The sequence below is a fragment of the Lucilia cuprina genome, chromosome 5 (genome assembly GCF_022045245.1).
Source record: "Lucilia cuprina isolate Lc7/37 chromosome 5, ASM2204524v1, whole genome shotgun sequence".
Lineage (NCBI taxonomy): Eukaryota > Metazoa > Arthropoda > Insecta > Diptera > Calliphoridae > Lucilia > Lucilia cuprina.
The window spans coordinates 54,358,032-54,368,578 of record NC_060953.1 but is presented as its reverse complement, the minus strand read 5'-3'; the positions used below and the strand labels follow the sequence as shown (position 1 = coordinate 54,368,578).

The 10,547-nt window shown below is 32.7% G+C and overlaps 2 protein-coding genes across 3 annotated transcripts in view; one reads left to right on the top strand and one right to left on the bottom strand.

The window, feature by feature from the left end:
• Positions 1 to 10,547, top strand: part of LOC111689612 (probable glutamate--tRNA ligase, mitochondrial) — a 51,319-nt gene that overhangs the window by 40,551 nt on the left and 221 nt on the right. Inside the window, exons 3-10 of one of the 2 annotated variants that reach the window (XM_046951207.1) lie at positions 8,331 to 8,377; positions 8,440 to 8,677; positions 8,735 to 9,145; positions 9,217 to 9,324; positions 9,395 to 9,512; positions 9,570 to 9,730; positions 9,961 to 10,109; positions 10,364 to 10,512. In XM_046951207.1, coding sequence (XP_046807163.1) covers positions 8,331 to 8,377; positions 8,440 to 8,677; positions 8,735 to 9,145; positions 9,217 to 9,324; positions 9,395 to 9,512; positions 9,570 to 9,730; positions 9,961 to 10,109; positions 10,364 to 10,512 — 1,381 coding nt within the window. Of the gene's footprint in view, positions 1 to 8,187; positions 8,378 to 8,439; positions 8,678 to 8,734; positions 9,146 to 9,216; positions 9,325 to 9,394; positions 9,513 to 9,569; positions 9,731 to 9,960; positions 10,110 to 10,363; positions 10,513 to 10,547 lie in introns of those variants that run through there. The other variant, XM_023452083.2, reaches the window with a different exon arrangement.
• On the bottom strand, positions 4,540 to 8,064 carry LOC111689610 (DNA repair protein Rev1). The gene is made up of 4 exons (XM_023452081.2): positions 7,918 to 8,064; positions 6,957 to 7,854; positions 6,410 to 6,884; positions 4,540 to 6,349 (listed from the first exon to the last, which is right to left on the bottom strand). Exons 1-4 carry the CDS (start codon positions 7,957 to 7,959, stop codon positions 4,579 to 4,581), a joined length of 3,186 nt encoding a protein of 1,061 aa, XP_023307849.2. The 5' UTR covers positions 7,960 to 8,064; the 3' UTR covers positions 4,540 to 4,578.

Here is a 10,547-nt window from a genome sequence, read left to right as displayed (position 1 = left end):
TTATGGGAAATAAAGGTGATCACGGATTTCGCTTGGATTCGCTGTATCTCCTACAGTTTCCGAGAAAAGCGGACTTTTATGTTTTCACACAAAAAATCGGTTTTTGATGGGATATAAAGGTGATCACAGATTTCGTTTGTTTCTGTTGTATGTCTTATAGTTTTCGAGAAAAACTTATAGTTTCCGAGAAAAACGAACGAACAAAAGCGTTTTTTGATGGGAAATAGAGGTGATCACAGATTTCGTTTGTTTTTGCTGTATCTCTTATAGTTTTCGAGAAAAACAAACTTTTATGTTTTCACTAAAAAAATCGGTTTTTGATGGGAAATAGAGGTGATCACAGATTTCGCTTGTTTTTGCTGTATTTCTTATAGTTTCCGAGAAAAACGAACTTTTATGTTTTCACCCAAAAAATCGGTTTTTGATGGGAAATAAATGTGATCACAGATTTCGCTTCGTTTTTGCTGTATCTCTTATAGTTTTCGAGAAAATTGTACTTTTATGTTTTCACTAAAAAAAAATCGGTTTTTGATGGGATATAAAGGTGATCACAGATTTCGCTTGTTTTTGCTGTATCTCTTATAGTTTCCGAGAAAAACGGACTTTTATGTTTTCACTCAAAAATTGGTTTTTGATGGGAAATAAAGGTGATCACAGATTTCGCTTGTTTTTGCTGCATCTCTTATAGTTTTCGAGAAAATTGGACTTTTATGTATCTCTTATAGTTTTCGAGAAAAACGAACTTTTATGTTTTCACTCAAAAAATCGGTTTTTGATGGGAAATAGAGGTGATCACAGATTTCGCTTGTTTTTGCTGTATCTCTTATAGTTTCCGAGAAAAACGGACTTTTATGTTTTTACTCAAAAAATCGGTTTTTGATAGGAATTAAAGGTGATCACAGATTTCGCTTGTTTTTGCTGTATCTCTTATAGTTTTCGAGAAAAATGGACTTTTATGATTTCAATAAAAAAATCGGTTTTTGATGGGAAATGAAGGTGATCACAGATTTCGCTTGTTTTTGCTGTATCTCTTATAGTTTTCGAGAAAAACGAACTTTTATGTTTTCACTCAAAAAATCGGTTTTTGATTGGAAATAAAGGTGATCACAAAACGGACTTTTATGTTTTCCATTAAAAAAATCGGTTTTTGATGGGAAATAAAAGTGATCACAGATTTCGCTTGTTATTGCTGTATCTCTTATAGTTTCCGAGAAAAACAGTCTTTTATGTTTTCACTCAAAAAATCGGTTTTTTATGGGTAATAAAGGTGATCACAGATTTCGCTTGTTTTTGCTATATCTCTTATAGTTTTCAAGAAAAACGTACTTTTATGTTTTCACTCAAAAAATCTGTTTTTGATGAGAAATAACGGTGATCACAGATTTCGCTTGTTTTTGCTGTATCTCTTATAGTTTCCGAGAAAAACGGACTTTTATGTTTTCACTCAAAAAATCGGTTTTTGATGGGAAATAAAGGTGATCACAGATTTCGCTTGTTTTTGCTATATCTCTTATAGTTTTCGAGAAAAACGTACTTTTATGTTTTCACTCAAAAAATCTGTTTTTGATGAGAAATAACGGTGATCACAGATTTCGCTTGTTTTTGCTGTATCTCTTATAGTTTCCGAGAAAAACGTACTTTTATGTTTTCACTCAAAAAATCGGTTTTTGATGGGAAATAAATGTGATCACAGATTTCGCTTGTTTTTGCTGTATCTCTTATAGTTTCCGAGAAAAACGTATTTTCATGTTTTCACTCAAAAATCGATTTTTGGTAGGAAATAAAGGTGATCACAGCTTTCGCTTGTTTTTGCTGTATCTCTTATAGTTTCCGAGATAAACGGACTTTTGTGTTTTCACTCAAAATTTTTTTTATGGGTAATAAAGGTGATCACAGATTTCGCTTGTTTTTGCTATATCTTTTATAGTTTTCGAGAAAAACGTACTTTTATGTTTCCACTCGAAAAATCTGTTTTTGATGAGAAATAACGGTGATCACAGATTTCGCTTGTTTTTGCTGTATCTCTTATAGTTTCCGAGAAAAACGTACTTTTATGTTTTCACTCAAAAAATCGGTTTTTGATGGGATATAAAGGTGATCACAGATTTTGCTTGTTTTTGCTGTATCTCTTATAGTTTCCGAGAAAAACGGACTTTTATGTTTTCACTCAAAAAATATTTTTTTTTTTTATGGGTAATAAATGTGATCACAGATTTCGCTTGTTTTTGCTGTATCTCTTATAGTTTTCGAGAAAAACGAACTTTTATGTTTTCACTCAAAAAATCGGTTTTTGATGGGAAATAAAGGTGATCACAGATTTCGCTTGTTTTTGCTGTATCTCTTATAGTTTTCGAGAAAAATCGGTTTTTGATGGGATATAAAGGTGATCACGGATTTCGCTTGTTATTCCCATCAAAAAATCGGTTTTTGATGGGAAATAAAGGTGATCACAGATTTCACTTGTTTTTGCTGTATCTCTCATAGATTTCGAGAAAAACGGACTTTTGTGTTTTTTTTTATAGTTTTTGAGAAAAAGGGACTTTGATGAAATAAAGGTGATCACAGATTTCGCTTGTTTTTGCTGTATCTCTTATAGTTTTCGATAAAATTGGACTTTTATGATTTCACTCAAAAAATCGGTTTCTGATGGGATATAAAGGTGATCACAGATTTCGCTTGTTTTTTGCTGTATCTCTTATAGTTTTTGAGAAAAACGAACTTTTATGTTTTCACTCTTGTTTTTGCTGAATCTCTTAAAGTTTCCGAGAAAAACTGACTTTTATGTCGGTTTTAAAATCGGTTTTTGATAGCAAATAAAGGTGATCACAGATTTCGCTTGTTTTTGATGTATCTCTTATAGTTTTCGAGAAAATTGGACTTTTATGTTTCCACTCAAAAAATCGGTTTCTGATGGGATATAAAGGTGATCACAGATTTCGCTTGTTTTTGCTGTATCTCTTATAGTTTTCGAGAAAAACGAACTTTTATGTTTTCACCCAAAAAGTCGGTTTTTTATGGGAAATAAAGGTGATCACGGATTTCGCTTGGATTCGCTGTATCTCCTACAGTTTCCGAGAAAAGCGGACTTTTATGTTTTCACACAAAAAATCGGTTTTTGATATAGAGGCTGGAATCTTAAAATTTTTAGATTCTTCAAAATCGTTAAGTAGATTTTTGTATTTATAATGCTTTAGGTTATCAAAGTACACTGGGTATAGCTAGTAATAACTTATAAACGATTTATCATTTGCCAATCCACTTTTGACGTGCAATTGCAGCAAACAAACATTTTTTATTAGACATGCGCTTGAAAGTTATAAATTCATATAAAAAAGAGAAAACATAATTTTTTTTTTACGGTCCGTCTAATATTACATACATATACATATGCATGCAAATATTTCCCTATAAACATACATATGTACGAAGTTTAAAGACTGCGTAAGACATTTATTTCTTTAACTAAGAAAAAAAATTAAATGTGGGTTTACTTCCGTTTGATGTGGCGTGATAAAACTAATTATAAAAAACATTAAAAAGAAAAATAAAGTTTTCTTTTAAAGAGTTGTTCGTAACAAGACAAGTTGTATTAACTGCCAACATACAAGATTATGAGTAAATACAAACACTGCTATTTCTATATCAACAATAAGATCTTTCATGATCATCACAAACCATCAAAGATGGTTTAAAGAGGCGACAATGCATTTAATAATAAATGAATGATGATGATATTTTATTTTCAAAATACAACAGAGATAACAAGGCAGCAGTAAGATTGATGATGATTTTAGTTAGACATATATTATTTTTTTTAATTTGGACTGTAGCGAAGCAGATGTTTTGCTTGTATAAAGAGATTATTTTTGAAGTATATCTTAATTATTAAGGAAGAATAATAAAAGATATTAATATCTATATCCTCCGGTACTGCGGAAATTAATAACACAAATACCAAAAAAATTCTAGTTCAGTTCAGTTCTAGTTCAGTTCTAGTTCAGTTCTAGTTCAGTTCTAGTTCAGTTCTAGTTCAGTTCTAGTTCAGTTCTAGTTCAGTTCTAGTTCAGTTCTAGTTTAGTTCTAGTTCAGTTTTAGTTCAGTTCTAGTTCAGTTCTAGTTCAGTTCTAGTTCAGTTCTAGTTCAGTTCTAGTTCTGTTCTAGTTAAGTTTTAGTTCAGTTCTAGTTCAGTTCTAGTTCAGTTACAGTTCAGTTCTAGTTCAGTTCTAGTTCAGTTCTAGTTCAGTTCTAGTTCAGTTCTAGTTCAGTTCTAGTTCAGTTCTAGTTCAGTTCTAGTTCAGTTCTAGTTCAGTTCTAGTTCAGTTCTAGTTCAGTTCTAGTTCAGTTCTAGTTCAGTTCTAGTTCAGTTCTAGTTCTAGTTCAGTTCTAGTTCAGTTCTAGTTCAGTTCTAGTTCAGTTCTAGTTCAGTTCTAGTTCAGTTCTAGTTCAGTTCTAGTTCAGTTCTAGTTCAGTTCTAGATCAGTACTAGTTTAGTTCTAATTGTAATTCCTCTTAATCTCCCTAATATAAAACTCTTTTATTTTCTAATAGGAAAAATATATGTAAATTACTTTTAATATTTCAAATTTTACATTTATCACATTTCAATTTCACCGGTAAAAACAATTTTCTACCATCATAGACCTGCAACATTTCCATTTGTACTGCTTCTAAAATCATCTTGAATGCCAAATGCCAAGGACAATCATTTTCCGTATCTTTCTGTTGTCTTATCACACGTCCCAAATACACCAGCGATTCATATAATTTATCCAGTTCTTTAGCTCTTACCAATTCTCGGGCATTGGAACACATTAAATCAACATCATAATTTTCAGGTACATCACAACTTTGCAGCCAAGATAGAAGTAATTCAATACAATTGCTTTGAGTGAAAATATTATCAGAACTTATTTCGAACGTTACTTGGGAATTTGGCTTTTTAATGTTTGCGTCAGAGCCAGTTAGCTTTGATGGCGTTATGGGTCTGTAACTTTGTTCATGTTTTGAATTTTGTTTTTGTGCTTTAAGTTGTTGTTCAATTTCTTGTCTTAGCTCCGGCGGTAGAGCAGCCAAGAACTCGGGATCTACTTCCATAGGTTCAGGATGATTTGTTGCCAAATTTTGTTGATTTTTCTGTTGTAACTTCTGTTCACGTTTTTGTTGTGCTGCCTTGGAAGTAGAGGGTAAAAAATCACTTTCATTAAGTAAACTTTGATTATTTGTACTTTTTGCTGGTGCTGCTGCTGGTTTATCTGCCGCAGGTTTGTTAGTTATATTGGGTGCTTTTCTTCTTTCTCTTAGGATTTCTTCTCTTATATCTAATGGTAAAGCGTTAAATACTTCTGGATCTATATCCTCTGGTATTGATTGCTCTTGAACATTTGTGGTTTGTTTTAACTGTTTAGCAGCTGCATTTTGTAACATGCCCATTATATTGGGTTTATTTTTGGATTCCTTATTACTGCCAGCAGTTTTGGAACGTCCTCTTTTTGTAGCTGCTGTAAGTTTTTTGGGCTCGGGACTTTTTTTAGTTTCGGGACTTTTCTTAATCTGTGGCTCTATGTCTAAACTTTGACATTCATTTGTTGCTTGCTTAACTTCATTATTCTCTGTTTTATTGTCTTGCGCCTTAGCTTCTTTTTGCTTTTCTTTTACTTTGGAAAACATATTCTTTATTATATTCTCTTTGGGTTTCTCCTGCTGTTCTGTAGGATCATCTAATTTCGATAATTGTATGCCGATGCCTCTTAGCTCGTGAGGTGGTAAATTTAAAGCTTTCATAGTAGTCAATATACACCTAGTAATTGTCTCCAAATCATTAGTAAACTCTGAAAGAGACACTGATTTGGTGATGTGATCACACACACCATGGCCCATAAATTTGGAAGTCTCCACTGGTGCTTCCTTAGCTCTAACCATTAGTTTTAGAGTTACATATTTGGTTTTCCTTTTAATATCATTCAAACGATTGTGTACTTCGGCACATAACTGCTTGAGAAATGTTTCCAATTCGGCATAGGTTTTGAAACGTATGCCATAATTTACTTCCGCGGAAACAGATTTACGTATTTGACCATAGGTTAAACCTCTTTGATCTATGCCGCGACAAAATTGATATAATGTTTCACCAAATTTTTTACCCACCAACATTTGTACACGAGCCAGGGAAACTTTCTGCAAATCACCGCATGTAATCATTTGAGCCTCCTTTAAGGTATATGCCGTACTGCTGCCTACTCCCGGTAAATCTTGTATGGGTATTTCCGCCATATAGGCCTCAACATTTTCACATTGTAAGTAATATTGGCCATCGGGTTTAGCCTTTTTGGTGGCCATTCTAGCTTGTAGTCTAAAGAAAAGGTAAAAGTTTTTAAATAAATACTTGTATTAAATACAAAAAATAACTTACTTATTGGCTCCTACACCCGCTGAACAAGGACACTGAGTTTTCTCTCTCACTTCTTCTCTAATGGCCTTTACAAAATCCATTACGTCTACCTTAAGTTCCTCTAAAACTTCCGTTAAATCTACAAACATTTCATCGCAACTGACAGCTTCTATATTTAAAGTATACTGGGCTATGGTATTGTAAAGGGTAAAGGCCACTTCTCGGTAGCCTTCAAAATCATATTGTATGGTCTTAAGTTCCGGGCATAGTTTCAAAGCTTGACCCACAAACATGCCATTGCGTATACCTTTGGCACGGGCTTCATATGAGGCTGAGGCTATTTCGGATAGTGACATTTTGTTTTCAAAACCACCACGCACTTTATCCGAAAGTATGTTATTATGCAGATGTTGCTCAAAACGTTTGGCAAATAACTCCATTTCGGTTTGGCGATCAGCATTGGGATGGACCGGTACTTCAGTGGCCGCAGAACCACCTAATAAGAAAATAAAGTTACTAGACCATGTCTATATGATTTCCTCCACTTTCCACATATTTAAGAATATACCTTTAGAATGTGTTACCGCCACCGGTTGTCCCTTTAAGTGGGGATGTGTGCGCAAACCCACCGAAACGAAAAAACAATCCATATCGATATGCATAACACAGGATTTCTGTCGCGATAATTTAAACGGTTCTAGTTCAGGAACATTATTCATTTGTAAACGTTTCTTTAATTCCAAACGAGCAGGAAAACCATTAGCACCCTGTTGTTCCCTTAAATCACTAACATATTGCTTAAATCCTGCTCCCAGAGTAGCTATATGATGTAAACGTGAATTATTATAAAATTCACTTAAAAATTTTGGATCTACTGCCGTACGAGCCACACTAGAAGAGTTTGCCGACGACGAAGACATATTCAGAGAAACATCTTTCTTCGACATAGAACTATTCGCTGCTAAACTTTGACGCATTTTAGCATTTAATTCTTGTAAACCATTATTTATAGATTTTAAATTATTCTTTAATTGATCTTCCACCTCTGTGGTATTAGTTGACGCCACACTTGCATTTGGTTCCTCCTTTTTCTTCATTACAAAACTTATACTAGGTTGGGATTTCTTTTGATTTGTATACAGCAAATATTTCGTATAATCTAGAATCTTTTCTTCCTTTATACAGTCCACCACCCACTGGGGACTTATAATTTTACTAGTATTCATATTACGCACCTTGACATCGGGCAAATTGGAAGCGATAATGTAAGTGGTGTGTGATCTTTCATAATGATGGAAAATACCACCATGTATCATCATAATACGTTTTAGTTCATCGGCCGATGGGTTAGTATGACCATTGACAAATATAGATATGCCGGCAAATAAATCGGTTTTCTTAAAGGGATTACTGGCGGCACTAAACTGTTCTTCTAGTTTGGTAATTTTGGCGCCCATATAACCGCCCTAAAAAAATGAAGATTGCTCCATAAGCTATATCATATTTTCATTGGAATCATCAATTCTTACCCATTCCTCAAAGCCATTATTCATTTTTACTGGAATTTTCATTCAATTTTAAAGAATTTCGTATTGAAATTGTGAAATAAACTTAAAAAATCCGCAATTTGTCGTTTGTTTTGATTTGCTTTATTCGGTTTGTAAACAAGGCAAGCATGAGGCTTTATTGTGAATGATATTAATATGTAATTCACAATAGCCTGTAAATAATGCTTTATTGTGCATAATTTGTTTAACTCTTCCCAAACAGCTGTTCAATGTAAACAGTAATTCAGGTTAATTTAAACATTTTTGCAAAATAGTGTAATTTTTAATAAAACTAAGTTAATTTTAGAAATAAATTAAAATTATAAATTAAAAATGCTTTTATTGAAAAGAATCATCAACAAAAACATCTATCTTCCAATTTCTGCTATTAAAAGATTTTCTTCTAACGAAGTAAGAGTACGTTTTGCACCTAGTCCTACCGGTAAGTTATTGGAGTAATTAAAAATATAAAAATATAATTTAAAAACGAAGTATAATTTACAGGTTATTTACATTTGGGTGGCCTGCGTACCGCTTTATACAATTATTTATATGCCAAAAATCAAAATGGTAAGTTTTTATTGCGCATAGAAGACACTGATCAAACACGTTTTGTGCCGGGAGCCATGGAAGCTTTAATAGAAGATTTACAATGGGCTGGCATAGATATAGATGAGGGTCCTGGCCAATTTGGTGGTAGCTATGGACCTTATATACAAAGTCAACGAACCAAATTATACTTGTGGGTATAGGGTTTTTTAGTAAAACCGAGAAAAATATTAAGTTTCCTTAATTTTAGAGATTATGTTCAAAATCTTTTGAATAATGGCTCAGCTTATCGTTGTTTTTGTACTGAACGTCGTTTGGATTTGCTGCGCAAAGAAGCAGTTAGAACACGACAAATACCCAAATATGATAATAAATGTCGCCACTTAACAGAGAAGCAAATCAATGAACTTTTAGCTAAAGAAACCCCTTATTGTATACGTTTTAAACTGACAGATTATGAGGAACCTATAAACGATTTAATTTATGGTCCTGTACACCATAATGTCAGTGACAATGAAGGGGATCCGGTTATAATTAAAACTGATCAATTTCCTACATATCATTTCGCCAATGTGGTGGATGATCATTTAATGGCTGTGACACATGTATTTCGTGGTGTAGAATGGCAAATTTCTACTACGAAACATTTATTATTATATAAGTAAGATATTTTTTGAAAAAAAAAATCCAAAATTTTTATCTTACTGAAGTAATAATATGGTTAAATTTTAGAGCTTTTGGTTGGCAACCACCAAAATTTGGTCATTTACCTTTGTTAGTTAATAACGATGGTACTAAATTAAGTAAACGTCAGGGTGATATTGGTATTAAACACTTTAGGTATGTAGCGTTAATATAGCTGTATGTAAATAAGTCTAATAAGAAATTCATTAAATTGTTTATTATTTAGAGATAAAGGCTATTTTCCTACTGCCGTAGTTAATTATGTAGTATCCGCAGGCGGTGGATTCTCCCATGAACAATTTAGTAAACCAAAGGTTTATAGTTTAAAAGAACTATCGGAAAAGGTTTGTTTAAGATTTTCTTTAATAATTACTTCTGTAATATTAACTCCTTTTTAACAGTTTAATATTGAAAAAGTAAATTCACATCCCAGCCGCTTAAATCCTGTCGTATTGGATGATTTCAATCGTTTACATATTATTAAATTATTACAATCTGAAGCGGATGCCAAGAAATTAGTAGAAAATGTTTCAATGTTAATTAAGGAATCATATCCCAATGAGTAAGTACTTTTTAATTGGAATTAAATAAAAATAAAACAAGAAAACAAAAAGTTTGAAAAAATAGACTAAGACCTGGTTCACACTGGGAAACTTTTAATGTTTGCGTGTGAGAGAATGAGAAAGAAATATCAAACATCTCTTTCTCTCACACACAAAATCAAAAGTTTCCTAGTGTGAACCAGGTCTAAGTGTTAAATTTTTTGTTACAAACCTTTCATTTTTACCACAGATCAAATCTGGATTTAAATGCTGATCATATAAAGAGTGTTTTACAATGGGCTGCTCAGCGTTTGACTTTCGTTAAGGATTTAACCTCGCCTAAGTTAAGTTTCCTATGGGTTAAGCCCACAAATTTCATTCTAAAGGATCTAACTACAGGTAAGCTTGATTGCGAAATTCTATAAGTTTGTTATCTTGCAACATGTGGCCTTCGGTAGGTTAGTGTTCTAGTCTAGTCTACTACGCCTCTATCGGGCGCACAACAAGTCCAATAGAGGCCTAGGTGTATTTCTTCAGATTTGATGTATATATGTACATCTTCCTTTCAAACTATCTAACTATCTTGCAACATCATTTGCGTTTAAATTTTAACAATCAAACTTTTACTTTTGTACAAAAAACATATTTTACAGAACAACTTGAAATACTTAACGAAATTATATCTACGACTGAGTTTAATAAAGATAACTTGAATAAAGTTTTAAAAGAATTCAGCATACAACAGGGTATAAAATTCCCGGTACTAATGAAGTGTTTAAGATCAGCTTTAAGTGGTTTAAAAGTGAGTGAATTAATAAAAAAAATACAAAACAATGA

Coding starts and splice junctions, on each gene's coding strand:
- LOC111689610 (XM_023452081.2), bottom strand. CDS start 7,959: ATGAAAATTCCAGTAAAAATGAATAATGGCTTTGAGGAATGG. Junction 7,855..7,917: donor ATAATGGCTTTGAGGAATGG/GTAAGAATTGAT, acceptor TCATTTTTTTAG/GGCGGTTATATGGGCGCCAA. Junction 6,885..6,956: donor GGCGGTAACACATTCTAAAG/GTATATTCTTAA, acceptor TTTTCTTATTAG/GTGGTTCTGCGGCCACTGAA.